Source organism: Scophthalmus maximus, chromosome 8, assembly GCF_022379125.1.
Source record: "Scophthalmus maximus strain ysfricsl-2021 chromosome 8, ASM2237912v1, whole genome shotgun sequence".
Classification (NCBI taxonomy): domain Eukaryota; kingdom Metazoa; phylum Chordata; class Actinopteri; order Pleuronectiformes; family Scophthalmidae; genus Scophthalmus; species Scophthalmus maximus.
The window spans coordinates 21,034,704-21,052,916 of record NC_061522.1 but is presented as its reverse complement, the minus strand read 5'-3'; the positions used below and the strand labels follow the sequence as shown (position 1 = coordinate 21,052,916).

At 44.4% G+C, this 18,213-nt stretch overlaps 1 protein-coding gene across 1 annotated transcript; it reads right to left on the bottom strand.

Moving 5' to 3' along the window:
• Positions 1-13,010: 13,010 nt before the first annotated feature.
• On the bottom strand, positions 13,011-17,581 carry LOC118313050 (neuronal pentraxin-1-like). Its single transcript, XM_035638259.2, has 5 exons — positions 16,776-17,581; positions 16,209-16,416; positions 15,251-15,492; positions 14,683-14,862; positions 13,011-14,322 (listed from the first exon to the last, which is right to left on the bottom strand). The coding sequence occupies exons 1-5, from the start codon at positions 17,193-17,195 to the stop codon at positions 14,101-14,103; spliced, it is 1,272 nt and encodes a 423-aa protein (XP_035494152.1). The 5' UTR covers positions 17,196-17,581; the 3' UTR covers positions 13,011-14,100.
• Positions 17,582-18,213: the final 632 nt, after the last annotated feature.

The following is an 18,213-nucleotide window of genomic DNA, read 5'->3' as shown; positions in this document are numbered from 1 at the left end:
TGTTGAACAGCTGGGTGGCGATTGTTCTTCTTCTTTTGGCCCAACCTAATCTAAATTTCGTCTATTGTTCCTGATGTAGGTAGATCGGCCTTTTCCGAGAAGCTCGCCTTCCGCTGACCTTTGATTTTAATTAATTTGCACCTCAGATTCCCTCACGTCTATTTCTGTGGTTAAACTTTTTATATGTTACTCCCCTCGTACCCTGTACTTTTCAGGGGATGTAACAGAAACACACCAGTATGGATTATCTTGTCCTAGATTTTCCTTCATTGACTCTGCGCTTTTCTCCCTCTTCCTCATCTCTGCATTTCTCTTGTTCCCTTCAGTCTCTCAGTATAAAACTCTGCTGTCGGAGGGTGAACCCAGGTCCTTCCCTCCTGGTTGCCTTTGAAATTCTCTCCTGTCTCCCTGCCTTGTCATCACGAGCCTCACAGCCACGCGGCTTCTGCTCAGCTTCAGCTCAGATGCTGAATCATCACTTTGATTCCTTTCTCTGTGTCCGTTTCCCCTCCCATCATCTGCCAGCTCTCGGCCTCCAGCCGCTGATCCAGGAAAAAGTTGCTCTGTGCTGGTTGCTTATGTAATTCCAACTTATTTATATGTTTTATTGTGTAATGTTTTGACTGTAGTAGCAACACTCAAAACAATATCCGTGTCAGTAAAGCTTTATGCAGAGATGAATGATGTTGAACCAAACAGTATAGCAATGACTTAATTGGTGGCAGTGTGTTGGTTATTACCATGAGGACATTGGGTTAGGGCTCTCGGCCCCTGCTGTCTTGATTTAACTTGCGGCTGACATTTTGTCTAATTATTGGCTCTGAATCACCATTTAAAAAAACAACAGATGCAGCCGCGACGTTGCTGCACAGTCTAATGCTGAACCTGCCGTCCAGTTAAGTTTCAATCAGGCTTCCTATGAAGTATGCTAAATATGCAATGTGATTTTAGTAATGTCCAGGTCTGGATACGGTTGGGGGGGAAAAGAAAAGAGAGTATGGAAAAATATTGCCTCTGACAATTACATACCTATTCTAAAATATAAACTTTTGTGTATTTGTGTAATTAAAAAAAGGATAATGGAAGCATAGTGATTTTAATGGGTTGCACTAGAAACTTTGGAGCAGGCAGCCCAGCTACATTCACATTTCCAGTTCCTTGGTGAATTGTACATGAACATCCCGCTGTCGTTGTAGGGGTCGAAGGTTTTTTCAGTTATTTAAGTCTAATGACAACAACTTTGCAATGTGCACACAGCATTTGCAGCTTGAATAAATTACTGTGCGTTGAACCTGTCTGGGTTTGTTGTTAATTTATTTGAATGTACTAGAGCACCTAGATACAATCTCCTGGAGACACATTAGTGGCGACATACAGGAATAGCATATATATAGCGTGCCAGCTCCAGCTGTGAGTATAAAATCTGTGGTCATCAATTCAAATGTACATTTAGAGCTTTAGCAACTAAAAACAGATTGGTTCTAAATAATGTGAGCGTCAGACATTCGGGGGCCAAATATGCTCTGCAACGCTCCTACAACCTATGTTTACAAAAACTAATTGGATACGTCAAGAAATTATGCAAATTTAGTTTTTAAAGAAATCACAACCAGAGCTACAGCCAAAGATTATTCTTTTGTTTTGTTGTATAGTTTTAGCTCCTCTTTCGTCGTGGCGCTATCGGCTGTTCACTTGACCAGTTAACCACTTTGGTCAACACTGATGTATCTCAACAATTGCTTTATGGATTGCCATAACATGTTGTACAAACATGACCGCAAATCCTAATGGCTATTATGATTCCTCAACTTTTGGTTACTTCACCAATATCAGCCTCATGGTGATTTGCAGTAAAATCTCTCAACAACTGTTGAATTGGTTGCCATCAAATGTGGTTCAGCTATTCAACACAATCCCTTTAGGAAGAATTGTAATATCTTTTGTGAAACCCCTTGACTTTTCATCTACAACCACCATCAGGCCAAAATCTTAATTCATCCAAACAACCTGAGGATTGAAATTGCCATAAATCTCTGCTGTACTTGTTTAACCAATGGTACTGTAGCATGCAAACGCGTCAAACTAAAACAGCGAGCGTGGTAAACAATATACCTGCTGAGCAACATGGTGGCATTTACGCCGGAAGCATTTCCTGCCGATGTTAGCATTTAGTCTAAAGAACCACATGTGACCAAGATCAGCTTTATGGAGCCGCTGGAAGTCAACTCTTCAACTTGGGAAAATATGTCAACAGCATCGACGGATATTACACAAGTAGATATTGTCTTTCTGATTTTTTTGTTGTGCTGCAATGTGTATGTGTGTGTTTGTGTGTGTGTGTGTGTTTGTGTGATAAAAAAAGTTGTCTGTGAAGGAACCATAGAATCCTGAACACCATTGATCATTTGTACGGAATTTCTCAGACGCATTCAGGTTAAATGTTATGTCATGAGCTTGTGTGTATGTGTGTATACTCTATAACTGTGAATATGCATCAAACAATACACAGTTGACCCAATTACTTTGAACATCCACCGGCAGTTTTCCCAGATGGAGGTAAGGTGAGTGGGCAGGTGTGTGTGTGTGTGTGTGTGTGTGTGTGTGTGTGAGAGAGAGAGAGAGCATTAGCTTATCATGTCACTTAAGTTCCTTGCCTCCCGGGGGGCAACATGGTGGGGCGAGGAACTGGCCTCACTGAATGGCAGATTTGGGCCAATTAAGATGGAACTGGAGCATTTATACAGTACACAAATTCATATACACGCCCAATCACATACGCGCTCAGAGCTGTAGCTGGAACTCTGGCCCGGCCCGACAACACCCTGAGGATACACCCTCCCCTTGCTCTTTCATACACACATGCACGTTTTTCCCTTCTGTTCCACATCTCACAGGCACTTAAGCAGGTACTCAGCCCGTGTTCTGTACACACACAAACACACACACACACATACACACTGCAGTGTCTCTGTCCCTCCCTCAGACCCACACAGACCCACACACACACACACACACACACTCTGCAGCACTCCTGTCTCTTCTTTCCTCTCACATGCAACACGCTCAAGTATACACATCTACTGTACCGCAGTATATTTCGAACTTTTGTCCTCTCCGTGTGCTTTTTTATGCTCCATGGGAAAAAACGGATTGAGCTGATCCCGCACACACATTCCCCTCCAGTAGAAATCTGCTCGGGAATATTCATATCAAACATTGGCTCGCTCTCCCCTTCGGGCTCCGACTCCGAACATCAGCTCAGTGTCATACAAGGCTGTGAAAGGCTCCAGTACATCTGTAGCCGAGTGTTCTCCTCTATTCAAATCCCCACTGTGAGTTGGCAAACACTGGCTATACTTATTCTAAATGCAAGCTCTAACCTTGTCCATGAAACTGTGTGTTGTGTGTGTGTGTGTGTGTGTGTGTCTTCAAGGTTATCCTCACATTTGGATACTGATGCCATCAAGATGGTCAGACATTGTGTTTGTGTGCGTGTTGTTTTGTTTTTGCCATGAATGCCTGCCTGCAGCAGTGAACACAACCGCAACAGACATTCTCAATCCCGATTCAGGCTCGTTCAATTATTCATACGGCTATTGCGGTGCTCCGGCACAGAGAGAGAGAGGGGGGGGGAGAGGGATGGAGAGAGGCAGCGCAGGAAGACAGGGAGGGAGGGAGAGGGTGAAGTGAGGGATGGGAAGTTGGTGTAAAGAAAGGTCGCTTTAGAGATGGAATATGTACATGAACCAGCATCTCTGTTTCACTGGCGTCAGCCACGTCCTGCTGAGCCTGCCTCTCATAACCTCACCCGCCTCTTCTTACTTCTCTCTGTCTTTTATCCTCCTATCTGTCGTTGTCTTTCACGTCTCCTCGTCCTTTCTCTCCTTCGGCCTCTCCAGTCACGCTGTCTTTATTGTTTACTGCTCCCCCCTTCCCCTTTCTCCCCCTTTCCGCGCGACACTGGTTCTCCGTTCCCTCCTTAAGGCCCCGATCCCAGGGTGAGTCCTGCCAATAGAGCCCCCAAAACTCAAGGGAGAGCTGTGGTGGTCGTCCCCCATCATGCTGCAAACTGCCATCCTCACATGCGGCTGACCCTGTGTATGTGATCACTCCCTGCACTTGCTCACCCTAACACCCTGTGGGAGGTCATTTCATCCTACTGTATGTTCAGGTAATCCAACACTTCACTAACCTCTGTGGGGGGAAGCTGTTAATGACAGGACCTATATTGGGCCCCAATTTTTTTTTCAAACCCTTTGACCTGCTCATCTCCAGGTGACAAAAATCTTCTTCCTATTGTCTTCTTCCCCCCCCCCCACCTTTTTTCATCCAACCCACAACCTTCTTATCCACTGTTCTTGTGATCCCCCCCCCCCCATTGGTGGAAATCACTGGGATTGCTTTGGTGGATATCCTGTTTCTGTGCGATATGAGCTGGATCAGTTAAAAGCCTCCAAAGACCCTGATGACATGTTGTTGTTTTTTTTCCTGTAACTTCAAAAATTCAACACTTAGTAAACAACATCAAGGTCATGATTGGTGCATGGAGGTATTTGACATTTAAACCAGTGAAAAAAATACAGATTTTAAAAAGTTGTACAGAACCAACAAAATTTATTCAGCTCTTAAATTAAGCAACAAAAACCTCTCTAACCTCCTCTACCACCTATACTTTCTGAAAAATGGATTTAATAGTTATTTATTATGATCATAACTGCACATTAACAGATTAGTGTTTAAAAAATAACGTATTTAATAATTGATAATTGCTGACTTGTTTGCCTTTTAGGAAATGAGACACTAATTCAGTTAATGAATTGCTTACCAACATTAACAATTTGACTATTAGAAAGATTTTTCCCTGGACACACAAGGTTGCTCTTATTAACATACTATAAATAACAATGAAACAACTTATAACTATAATTAAAGCCATTATTTACAACTGACTAAGGTCAAATATTTATGGATAATATACATGTAAATGGAAATGTTATAACCTCCGTTCAAATAGGTGTATTTTCTTTTTTACTTTATCTATTAATATTCTCGCCTTTATTGGTAATATAAGTTTTATGTAGTTAATATTGCTCATATTAGATTATATTTATTCTGTCTTAGTCATGTAATTTGCACAATAATTCACTTCCTAGTTAATGAATGATGTCTAGTGATCTTTAGATTTGATAAATGGTTAATAATTTATTTTTATTATTTCGCTTCCACTTTATTACATTGCATTTGCTTGTATTTGATAATGACACCATACTAGCTTCTATGTCATATGCAACTTTGTGTGATCCAGGCCTTGCACACAAAAGGTTACAGAGTATTCATTTGTTTTCATTTTTTGATTTGAAGAATAAAAGAATCCAATTAAAACCATCTCTGATAAATCCCTGCTGTCATATTCATCTGGCTCACAGATTCTAATTTCCAGGGGGGGGTTCACCCGCGACGACCTTTTAAATGAGATCAGGGCTCCTGGCGATGCCGACTCTTCCCCTTCACCCTCTCCGATGTCCCTCCAGCTTCCTCCGTGACTTCCTGTTGTCGTGCGTCAGACATACATATTTCATTGAGGATTCAGCGGGGGGTAAGTGGCAGTAGGTTAGGGCTAGGCACATTAATAAATCAAAGCAGATCGGAAGAGGCACGGTGGGATTCCATACAGAGTTGGTGCTGGTATGGCAGTGGGAACGTGCGCTGCATTAATGGTTGTCTTCTTTTTGCTTTACTCGTGTACGATTGTTTATGACATTTAAAAACAAAACCTCCATTAAATGTCAAAGTTTATGAAAAAAACGTTTACTACAGAGAGGTCCAGAGGAAGCCTGGAATCACCGGGGAGAAAGTCATCACAAACAGAGCGAGGAAACACCTGAGAGAACCACACCAACAGGGAAGAGCATCCATCTGTGGAGAGCCGAGTTATAACTCCACAGGGTCTCAGATCAAACACATGCACTTCAAAAGGCTTTCTGCATCTCAATGAACGGCCTGAATCAGGATTGTCCAGCCTCATTTGGGATTCAGACGAGATCGCATAGACGATGATGTCTCAGAGAAGAAGTTTCTGTTTGTCGTTCAGGAAGTTTGGATTGGATCAGGTTTACAGAACGGGGGAGGCAGGGACAATTCCTCCCACCAGAATGAAATGTGTTGATGAGCAAACACCACAATAGCTTCATACAATAATATGTAATGTCAATGCGCATATGTGCATATACCTGCACTGAGACCTTGTGTTCTGTTTTTTCATTATGTTCTAGATTTTTCATAGATTTTCCTAAAAACTGCATTTTAAGATCATATTTTGATATATTGGTATACTTAGTGCTTGGCACATGTCTGGGGTAGCGTGGCTGGATTCAACTGTTATGGGGCCCTGAGGCATGTAACCACAATATTAACTAAAGCAATAAAGTAACTAGGAGTAGATTTTGCACCAAACAGTGTCGCAAGATTGGGCTGTAATGATATACACCAATGTGGTACAAGTTCACTAATACATTTTGCATCTAATGACATAGGATTTTTTTGTCCCTTAAGGATTCTGGGGGGTCCAGGGGGAGTTGCATTATTTGTAATCCCATTTAAGGGAGGAGTGGGGTTTTTTTCCTTCACAAAAAATGGTTGTTGAGTTTAGCTTGGTGACTTGTACTAGATTAACATAAGAGATGAAATGCAAATAGAAGCATTGGCCTTCCAGATGTGAGATGTCAGAGTATTATAGGGCAACAGTAAGCTCTCACCAACGAGTGACAGTCCTTCAGTCCCTGCTCTCGCTGTCTCCTTCATAACAGAACACGAGACAAGAGAATCAATGAAATCTAATGGGACAACAGAGGCTGATTATCACACACACACACACACACACACACACACACACACAGACACGTTTCACCTTTTACTGTCCAGTACATTGACTACTACTTCTACCCGAAGGCGTCAGCTCACACTCTCTGTGAAGATGATTTGGGTCACTGGTGATGTTCATTAAATTAAGCAATTACTTACTGGATTTAGCTCACAGGTATGTCACCTTCAACAAACTACCTGCAGCCCTTAAACATGTCTGCTTTGAATCTGGAAAAAATGGTTTCCCCCTTAACTTTACATTACATACAGTAGAGTGGCTGTAATCAATACTTTGGTATTAACTGTGGATTATATGTTAGTTTATTATGATCCCAGTTAGCTACAGCAATTTTTATTACAAAACAAGACTAGAAACACACATATAGACACATATGGTATTTGCTTTTTGAATCAATAAATATAGGTCACATTTACACTCATTCATAAATAACTTTTGGAATAACATGCATTACTTCCATAATTGATTGCCGTCAGAAATACGGTCTGTTTCACGCCAGTATCATGAATGCAGGCGGCTGATTCAGCCAGGAAACACATCAACACAATCAAACTCATACTTGGGAATTATTCAAAGACTCATACCAGTGAGTTGTAGACAAAAGATGCTGTTTCAATAACACTTTCAATCAAATTCTACTGTTTCTTTTGTGATGTGTTTAGGGAGTACAGTTCCATTCATGCAGATCTTCGTACATAGCTGTTTGCTTGAATGGGTTTGATCTTGCTTTTGGTATAACATGTTTTTTTAGTTACAGTGATGTTCTGATGAATGTAAATAATGAATAGAATAATCTGTTTTTTAGCATATATCCAAGCGAGAAATTTGTTCATCAACAACACCCACGTTCATTTTGTACTCAGAGCGTAGCACAGTACACGCCGCTCTGTTTAGTAACATTTGTAATTTTGTAATCTTATCCATTGTAACACTCAACCATACTATACTATATACAAAACAATACGATAGTCAAAATGGCAAAAATATTAAAGAACGAGTTACAGTATTTTTCTAATATAGTTCATATTTACGCAGACTGAGCGAGGTCATAACATTTTAGTTCATTCAGTAATAACTCAATCAATAATAGCAAATGCTGCTGTCAAATCAGGGAATACAGAATTGACCATCTGCTTCTATTCAACTTCTCCCAGCCAATCAGCTGTCAGTGGTGTCAGAGCAGCTTGTTTCTTCCCTACATATACTCACGCTGTATAAAACAGTTTTATAATAAAAATATATTTTTATATATTTATATATTGTACCAATTTTTAAAAAAAATATTTTTATATTTAAATATTTGTTTCTTAATTTATCTACTTTACCAATGAAATAATTATTTAAGTGATAAGCAATATCTGTTGGTTTAGTGAGGAAGTTTCCTTCTCTCTCAGAGATAGATGGCAGTAAGATTTGAATTGTTTCCCATGAGATATTTTCGAGTATTCCATAGTTTTTTAATTTTTGATATTGTTAATCCTAATTTTCATTATACAATTTGTTTTTCTGCTTATTTAATTTAGTCACAAAATTCCTCATTTTGCAATATATTTTCCAAACTGATTTATTACCATTTTGCTACGAATTTTGTCTGATTGTGCTCCCCAATATACGCTAATGATCTTTTTATCGAACTGTAGTGTTTTGACATTTGACACTAGAGGAGTAATACAGTTCCCCTCCGCTCTGTTAAGGCATTTTCGCGTCTTTTAGCTCATTGTGCTGATTTTGACGGTTATAGTTTTGGTTCCATCTTAGATTCCAGACACAGCCAGCAGCGGTTTTCAGTGAAGCTCTAAAAGCCCACAGTGAACCAGACCACAGCCAGTCGGCAAACCACCTGGTGAACATGAGCGTTCAGCAGCCAAAGAGCCAGATTATAGTTCAGGAGTTGGTGGTGAGAAAAACAGAGCAAAGAGGAATGAATGGAATTAATATAGGACTACAGTACGTGAAAATAAGAATGTATAAATAACCGTTTTAGTTAAAAAAGTCGTATTAACTTAAAAGATGGGTTGGGAAACGTTTTACTATCAAGGGCCACTTCAATTTTGAAAACATCAATCTTGGGCCATATAGCTCGCTCACCACAAAACGTGCGTGTACGTGTTTCTGTTAGAATCTGCTGACTATTGGCCTCACTATATCTGGTTTGTCTGCTGTTGCCAACTGTACGGCTATTTGTATTCCTAATTGTTTCTTCTTCGTCCGCTGCTGGGTCGAGAACTGTTTCTGTTGTGGGCCCGTGAAGCCCTCGGAGACGTGTGCGATGTTCATGCTATTGAACTTAGTTGTTCAAAGCAGCTGGCTGAAAAAAGGAGCGGGTCCTCTCTGCGTGGATCGAGACAAGCCTTCATTTAGTGGAGAGTTTTTTGTCCCACAGCGAGTCCTGACCAGCAAAGTAGACTCCTGGCGTGGCCTACATCCACCTTGATCCCCGTCGAGCAGGGAGCCTCATTATCCTCCCGGCCGCCTTCCTGGAAGCTTCTGCGGATCAGTAAATGCCACGACTTTCACTCCCCGCTGTCTCTCAGAGCTCTCACAATGGGAGGAGAACCGCGAGGAGGAGACCAGAGTAAAGAAGACAAGGGGCTCCTTCTCCCTTTCTCCCCGACTTTTTAAGGAGAAAGAAGGTAGAGAGAAGTGTTGGCCCCTCCACTCTCAGGCGTCTGCTGCGAGTCAAACCCCTTTGACCGCTTCAAATCTGGAAGCTCAGCGTGGAGCTGCTCCGGTGCAGGTTGTCAATTTTGTAAATACTTCTACTACCATTTTTGCTAATATTCAAAGGAACACATACTCTCTCAGACGACATTACTCTTGGTTATATTCGTTGAGCACGGCACCCCCAAAACTCTCATTACACGGCACTGCTTTGTCATCCCAAGATTAACAAGAGGAATTGCCGCAGTCCTGAAGTGAAGCATTATTCCTGTCTTGCCTCTGCCATGGGGGACAGCTTATGAATTAATGAGATGTCAGCAGAGGTGTCACGTCTTTATCCACTCAATCTCTCCCAAAGAAAAAACAACCTCCGCGGAGGAATTGATATAATGCAGCACCATGAATCTTGTCTTTCTCAGGTAGCTTGACTCAGGGGGGGCCTCGTCTTCAAAGTTGCTGGCTCCTTCTGTTTTATTACGACAGGTACGCATTTGGAGTAAAATAAGGTGGACTAAATCAGCGGAACACACTATTTTTGGTACAGAAATCTCATTAATCACAGATACAGATTTGATGGGTAGATGTGCAACAGCTCATCGTGTGGTTGTTTGAGGTCGGCGCTGTAGTTTCAGCTGTAAACTGAAGACTGAACTGACTGTGAGAGCTGCATGTCTTTCCGTCTGTCCATGGTCTGGTTAACTGAGTCCATAATGGCTCATTGCATTGCATGTATGAACTCTTAGTTGGTCTTATGGAGGTCAGCAGCAACCGGTACGTCTAAGAAACTGATTTTTTTCACCCGCAACATTTACATGTAAATCATGTCAATTTATCTGTGAAATATAAACGATAGATATGAAGTTAGAAAAGAGAGTATATCATATAAAGCCCCACAATGCTCTGAGGCAAAAAGTATTCATGGCATACATCCTGTCACTGGTAGACACAGCAAGGAGGAGCTTTGTTGGCCAGTCAAATATGCAAGCGCACATTTGTTCATACGATGAAAACTGTTCTCTTCCTCTTTCCTCGCAACCATCGCAACAAAATAGTTGCTCATGTGAAGACAACTCCGCAGAGTTGTAGAAAACCTGACCACAAACCACCATGCAGTGTTTTGGTGACTGAGCCTTTAAATGCATCGACGTGTTACTCCAGCTGAACTTCCTGAATCACATAGCCTTGTCTCACCAGCGCCTTAAACAACATGTTCCCACAAACAGAAGCTGTTTTCAGTTGAAGTTGCTAGTTAATGGTACTTAAGCGCCATTGAATTATTTGAACATGTAGCCTCTCGGAGCATGTTCCCTAAATGTGAAGCTTTCGGAAAGCACTTTACGACACAAAGTGGTCCTTGGCAGTAAAGTAGGGCACCTTCTCCTGCATGAACTAAAGCGTCCGTTTACATCGCCAGGTCAGGAGGTGCCGTGGAATATGTACTCCGCCGGCAAAACATTAAGTACAGCACTTTACTACTAGTCCTACGTCGGAAGTTTCTGTGCACTCAGTGCCCTCCTTGGAGCTCATGTCGAGGCGCCGTGCATCGCCCCAAACATTTCATCATGTAATGTTGTCCGTTGATATTGAGTTCATGCAAGAGGTGGCTTTATCTTGGGATCTGATGTATACAAGGTGTGAGTCATCTGGTATTTTCTATAAATGTCATTGGCTGATAAACCCTGGTGTTTTGGGATCCATCTGTCAATGTGGCTAAGGGACTGAATAAATTGGTGTGCGTGTGTGTGTGTGTGTGTGTGTGTGTGTATGTGTGTGTGTGTGTGTGTGTGTGTGTGTGTGTGCAACGGGAAAGGGCTCCTTGTATTAATGCCTTGTCATTATTTCAGCAGGCTCTCGACCCTGGCCATCGGCTGCTGTGCATCATGGGAGATTAAGGTGATGCAGATTCTCACTGCAGTTCAAGAAAATCCACCTGAAGGTGAAGGTTAAGGCAAAAATGTATCAAACAGAGACGCCTCCAAGGACCTACAAGTTTGTCTTTCCAAACAGCAGTGCTTCAGTCGTGGCTTGATGAATTCATTCATAAGCTAGCCCCGCTGAGGAGTGGAACTTCCACAGAACACTGTGTGATGACTGGAAAGCACTTAAAGCAGTCGAGGTGTTAATTAGACTTGAAGAACTGAAAAAGGTTTGAAGCGTCTGTTGATGTTTGTGAGCTAAAAAAGCATTACAATTTCAATTTCAGTATTATCACTAGTTAAAAATGGCACTGAAGTGTTAAGAGCTGGAAGCAGAAATGCAGGTTGAACTGCAACGAAAGCAGTGGAACTAATTGATGAGAGCGCCGGAAATGTCAGTTGAAGTGCAAACGGTGAGAGGAAGTGAGCTGTCAGCTGAAGCTCAAGCGCCAGAGCAAGGGAGCGGGAGAGTCGACGTTGAGATTGTACTGCAAATAGTTGGTTCTGTAAACAGAGACAGTAGTTTGAATTGTCAGTTAATCTGTGAACACTGAGGTGGGTTGAAGTGTTGACTTATCAGTTGAAAGCATTTTGAAGGTCGGTGAAGGTGATGGAATTTCTCCTTATGTAAGTCTACTTAGAGGTCAAGCTCGAGGGCACTGTAAACTGTCTAAGTCTCCATTGAACTTGCACTGTAAAAGGTTTGAGGAGTTAAGAGTTGAAAGCCAGCTGCGATAAACTTTAAGTTTAAGTTTAAGTAGTTAATCGTTGGGTGACAGTTCAGTTTGTAGTTAGTTTGTGAGCTAAACAAAGTCTCCTTTAATAAGCTTGACATTTAGATTAAACAATGAGACAAAAGTGATGTATGAGATCCGAAATTTCCAACATGACGTAAGATGATGAACATTTGAGCACCTAGAAGGAGAAAAGATGTTTAAAGAAAAAGCAAAAATAAACTGCCTTCCACCGCGAACAGCTCGTCTGAAGTATCTGATGGTGAGATGCTGATAGAACAAACGGTGCTATCCCGACGTATCGCTTTCCCCACTTGACGCAGGAGTAACGGATGAAGTGTCTTATTTAAATGCAGCCACCGTCACCAGCGCCCTCTCCTCAATTCAAATGTTCGATGCTGCAGCAACAGGTCGTCCGAGTGAACCGACGGGCAAAGTCGAGCCTTAAGTGCTGCGGTTTTTCCTTTAGGCTGCACTCACTTGAACCCGGCCGCTGACAGGCCGACGTGACATGGCACTTTTTTCCCGCTCCTCCGAGAGCCTCGCCGTCTCCAGTGCAGGCGCCGCGTCCCAGGGCAGGGACAACAACGCAGCGAGTGGCTTATCTTCTGCAGTCAGCTTAAAGAGACACACACAGACGCCCAGGCGGTTTCGTTTCTTTTCCGGAGCCCTGTCTTTCGGACTTTCTCAAGACATTTCACTTATCTTGCATTCGGCTGCCCCCTCTTTAGATTCAGAGATCCTCTGTCCTGCGCCCCCTCACACTCCCCTCCCTCTGCTGTGAGCACACCTTCTGACGCACGCAGTCCGAGCCAGGAATTCACTGTGACATTAAGTATCACAATTTTATTACAAAAATTAAATTCTTCATCTCTCAGTTTTTGCCATGCTTGGAGCATATAACAATACAGTAAAAAACCCAGACCCAGAGAAGATAGTAAAGCAGATTTCCACAAATGCTTTCACGGCACTCTGTCATTCATGCTGTTACTACACAGATACTGTAACATTCCTAATACAGAGTAGTACAAACACCTGCCAAAACACGTCATGTCAGATAACAAACTGTAATTAAATTACATTTACCAGAGGGACAGGAAACTCAAAACAGCTCAGGGGAAAAGGAAGAGAAAAAAACAGAAACCAATAAACACTGAATTTGCAGCTGAAAACATACTGAATGTGCTGAATATTTGTACCAGCCCAAGGCACCCAGGCTTTGTAGCAATGTTGGCAAGTTAACGACATTCTCACAGAATCACTTGAAGCGAACGATGATTACAAATTTGTACCACAGTCTGACTTTGCAGTGTCCTTCAGCGTACCCTCCTCCCCTGGCGTTCTCTTCGTCAGTCACAGTGCAAGTTCCGGAATGGAGGAGGGGGAGGGGGGGGGGAGGGGGGGGCAATTGGGGCTCGCAGGGAGCTGTACCGCGTCAGAAAACACTTCACAGCGCCAAACACGGACAAGAATTGGACAGACGGCATAATCACCCCGTTCTCCTGGGAGGGAAAGGGTGGGAGTGGTTATGTAATTCCTCGCTTGGATTGTGAATTGTCCAAACATAAGGCGCAGATTGCCAGCTGCTAGTCCAAGGCGAAAAGAAGCCAAACGAAAAGCTTTGGTGTGCTTTTAAATGAACATCTGAGGGGAGAGGGGGGAAAAAAGGAGCAACAGATACCAATGCTTTCTCATTGAGGTTCCCAAGACGATTTGGGAATTTTTTAAATCTCCCTCAAGATGAAAGGTGTTGTTTTGCACATAAATACCTAAGGAATGATAGAAATCCCAGATTTAAGCTTACCGACGACTCAAGTAGTCTCTAACGAACGTCAAATGAAAAACAAGAATGACAAAAGCTCAGAAACACAGAGAGGCCTTTTTTTGGGGGGGAGCGGCGGACAGCGGTTTAGTTGAGCGAGCGGCAAGGCTCAAAGGTCCATTTGGTCGCTCCGCCAAATATTTCAATGTTGCTCTCCGTCCAGGAGAAGACGTTACCAGCCGGTGCTTTGCTGTTGCAGGTGGCCAAGTTGTAGATCTCGGCGATGGAAAGTTTCCTATTCCAGATATTAAGGTTCGCAAGCTCTCCGACAAAGGCTTGTGTTGCGTCAAAGCCTCCTCCCAACGTGTCCTGTGGAGGGAGAGACACAGTGTTTCACCTCGGTGCACAGTGAGGCTCACGGGCCTGTTAGTCATGTTGGAGAGAGATTAACAACACTTTCTTCTTGTGAAGAATCTGTATATTGACCCTCATTTCAAGATCACCTGACACATCATATGAGAGGACTGTTGTTCTTAGATAAGGCTTAATCCTGAATTCACGTCAAAAATCGGAATATTGCTAAGAAATGAGATTTTCTGCCCAATTTCATTCAATAAAGATATCAACCTTCAATCTTTGGTCTGAAATAAAAGTCAGAACTGGCCGTGACTACAGTATTTCTAAGTGCAGTAGCAGTTGCAGTCAGTTGATTGATGCCTCACAACGTACCTGCTCTTGTCCCAGGACCAGCACGCCCTCAGGCTTGATGGGATGGTACGGTGCCAGATTCTCCCCGCTGTCCCGCATCACCCCGTCCTGGAAGGCCTCCCACATCCCGTCACGGGTGGTCCACGTGATGCACAGGTGATGCCATTTTCCGTCGTTGATGAGGAATGGCAGCTTCGCGACCTGCAGCGGCAGCAGCAGCGGAGGCACTTTGTGAGTCGTGTGTCTCTCTCTCCGCTCGACAATCTCACTTTGGCACTTTAGCAGCAGAGTCACTTCCCCCTAACCTGAAAAACTCTATGCGCTTCCAGACCTTCCTTTCCTCCTGCTGGATCTCTTCCCCCATCACATATCTTTTACTCTATAAAAAGACATCCTCATTCCATTTCCAGTTCTGACACAGAGGAGTAGTCAGGTCACTTGTCTGTGACGCATCCGAGCACAAAATAGCTTCACTTTTTCCCCACCTTTGAACCCACTGCAAGTTTCTTACGCACGCTGCCGTTTGAGTTCAGAGAGGCAACAATGACACACTGAAAATATTTGTTTTTGACGACAAGTTTGTCCTTACCTTGTCATTAATGAGAAGTTCCATAGGGTTGTTGCCCCACTCGATCAAGACCAGCTCATTGGCCTGACCCGGCACGGCGTAGGAGAAGGGCGTTCCCACCCCGGGCGAGGCGCTGGACTTGATCCACAGACACACGCTGAAGGTGTACATCTCAGGAAGGCTCCTCTTGGCTTTGGCGTACATGTAGTTGGTTCTCAGGGGGAAGGTGAGCTGGAATTTATCTATTGGCCTGGTGTCTTTACCTGTAAACATCATTGATGTCAGTGAAGGTGCTTTGTTTTTTTTTTCTGCCAGTTGAATACATAGTGAGTATTTTTCCAGGATTTCGTTCACATATTGAGGCCTCGCATGCAGGGTAAACCCTCATATGTTTCAAATACATGAACTCATGATAAACAGCAGATTCATATCTAATCCCCACTCTCTGATCATGTGTGCTCTGGCGATCATCTTTTTGTCTGTTGCCTGTGTGTAGGAGGGCTGTCCTCTCCCTCTCTCTCCCATACGTATTACGCACGCGCATTTGCACGTGTCGAAGAGCTGAACGAGCCTTTGATATATGGTCCAAAACGCGCCACAGGCGCAACCTGCGAACTTTCCCTTTCTCGGACCTCTGCCCAACAAAGAAAAAATCACCGTTTACAAATGTGTCGCGTTCTGTTTCTCTTTTCTTGCTGTGAAAAAGCATAAACTCTGTGAAGCAAGAGCGCCAATATGTGTTGAGATATGCAAAGCAATGCAGCTCTCCGCTAACTGTGCGCAGCGTGGCGGTTGCAGCATTGTATGAGTGCTGGGATACTGGAGGTGTTTTAGGCTGCAAGGCGGAGGCAATCTTGAGGGGTTGTTTTCTTTTAAGAACAATTCAATTACACGAAAACCTGTTTCTAAATTCCCCACGGTGGCGCACGCGGAGCAACCCGGAGCTGGTCCGTGCGCTCCGACGTCCAAAAAAACGCACCTTTTTCCAGGTCAGTAATCCGGTGGTGCAGGGTGGTGAGCGTGGACTCCACTCGGTTGCGCTGCTCCGTGTCGTTCCTGGGGCCCGGTTTGGTCTCCTCCAGCGTGTTGACCCGGGACAGAACCTGCTTCTCCATGTCGTCTATCTTGTTCTGCAGCAGATCCTTCAGGCTGTTCGCCTGCACGGTGTTGTTCCCTCGGCTGTACTGCTGCATCGGACAGAGGGAGAAGAGACACTGGGTTAAAAGTCCTCGACACGCGTCCCCTCCGCTCCACCTGGATGCTTTTGCTACATAGACCTGTCCAAACTGCGCTCCCCCGCCCCCCAACTGTTTTTATGTCTATGCTCTGCGTCAACCACCTGGCTCTTGGCGTACTTTTACGCTTTTGGCTGACAGCCGCCAAGAATATGTTGGCTACTAAAACACATGTGGCTCCAGCAGCGACGGTTCAAAGCCGCACAGAACTAAACCGCAGCACTTTATTGGAGCTCTAACCTTTATTCCCATTAACCCGAGCCACGGCTCAACTTCCCACCTGGTGCCCCCGCACTCCTCTGCTCGCCTACCTCTAGGTTCTCCAGTCTCTGTTTGAGCGTCTGTAAAGTCTGTCCCAGCTGTGCCAGAGTGTCCGTGGTTCCCCGGGATACATCCCCCATCGTGTTCTTCGCCCCCGGCCGCCTCCCGCCGGGTCCCGCCGCCGCGGGGAGGCTCTGGCTCTCGCAGCGGCTCAACTTGGACGTTAGCTCCCTGATTGTCTCCTTTTGGTTCATGATGGTCTCCTTCTGCTGCAGCACGGTCTCCCGCAGCTGCATGACCGTGGTTTTCAGGTCCTCCGCCGGCCCGCTGTTCTGCATCGTGGCCGTGCACAGGTCCATGTCCTTGGGCACCGACGTGCAAATGAACTGCGTCTGTCCGAAGTCTTGCGCGCAGCACTCCAGAACGACCAGGCACGGGAGTAGAAAAAGTTTCCACGAGAAGCCGTCCATGGTTCCAGGCGTAGCGCGGCCGCAGTGTGTGTGTAAGTGGGGAAGTTAAAGTGTGTGTGTGTGTGTGTGTGTGTGTGGTGTCTCCGAGATGTCAGCACCACGGAGCTGTCCACTGAAGCTGTGCGCTCTGGCCGCTCAGTGCAGTTTATATAGAGGACACGCGGCAGCGCAGATCCGCTGCATCGGTGGGGGGAGGCGGCGGGTTGTGCTGTGCCGACGGAGCCCTGCCCCTTATTTAAGGTCGTACTCACGGGCGCGCGCCGCCCGAGCCGAGTGCGTCCGAACACTCACCGGTTGAATGAGCAGAGTGGACCGTTAGACTCGGCCTGCGAGGCCACAACGTCAATGTGGCCTGCTCAACTTGTTAGGATAGGATCATAGGATTGTCATCACTGATGCATCATAAAGTGTATAGGGCTGCTTGGCCTGCAAAAAATGTCCAGTCCTGCAGAGCTCCTATTTTTAACAGTCCGTTCCAGGCAAAGGTCAAATAAAAAGATATACATTTTATGATATATATTTTGTAAATGTTTATAATAAAATAGACGCGTAGACTGAAATAACTTGAAAAGCGATGGGATTTCTCACTTAATAAAAATGAATAATATTTGAGAAGCCATAGTTGTGTTTTTTTCGTGATTTGCAAATGTGCACACTATAGAAAGTAGTTGTCACATAGAGTGGTGAAGTCATGCAATGACAACACTCGAAACACTAAGATGAGGTCGGGCAGAATCGTGAAGGTGATCATGGTTTACCTTCTCCCACTGAACTTTAACAATAAAAAGTTTGATTCATTTGAAATCCTCCATGTGCGCACGGGAGGGATCTTGAGCATTGCGAGGTGATGATATTGATCCACCTTAAGCCGCTCCCCATCCTTCAGAGGAGTCTGTCCCACGGTCGGAGTCCCCAGCACCACCTCCCTCCCTCCCCTTCCCTCCCTCCCTCCCTCTTTCACTCCCTCTCTCTCTCTCTCTCTCCCTCCCCTCCCCTCCCTCCCTCCCTCTTTCACTCC

Bases quoted from the DNA above. Each gene is read 5' to 3' on its own strand.
- LOC118313050 (XM_035638259.2), bottom strand. From the start codon at position 17,195: ATGGACGGCTTCTCGTGGAAACTTTTTCTACTCCCGTGCCTGGTCGTT. The intron at 14,863-15,250 runs GTAAGGACAAAC...CTGCCGCTGCAG, and splicing joins AACTTCTCATTAATGACAAG to GTCGCGAAGCTGCCATTCCT. The intron at 14,323-14,682 runs GTACGTTGTGAG...CTCCCTCCACAG, and splicing joins TGGTCCTGGGACAAGAGCAG to GACACGTTGGGAGGAGGCTT.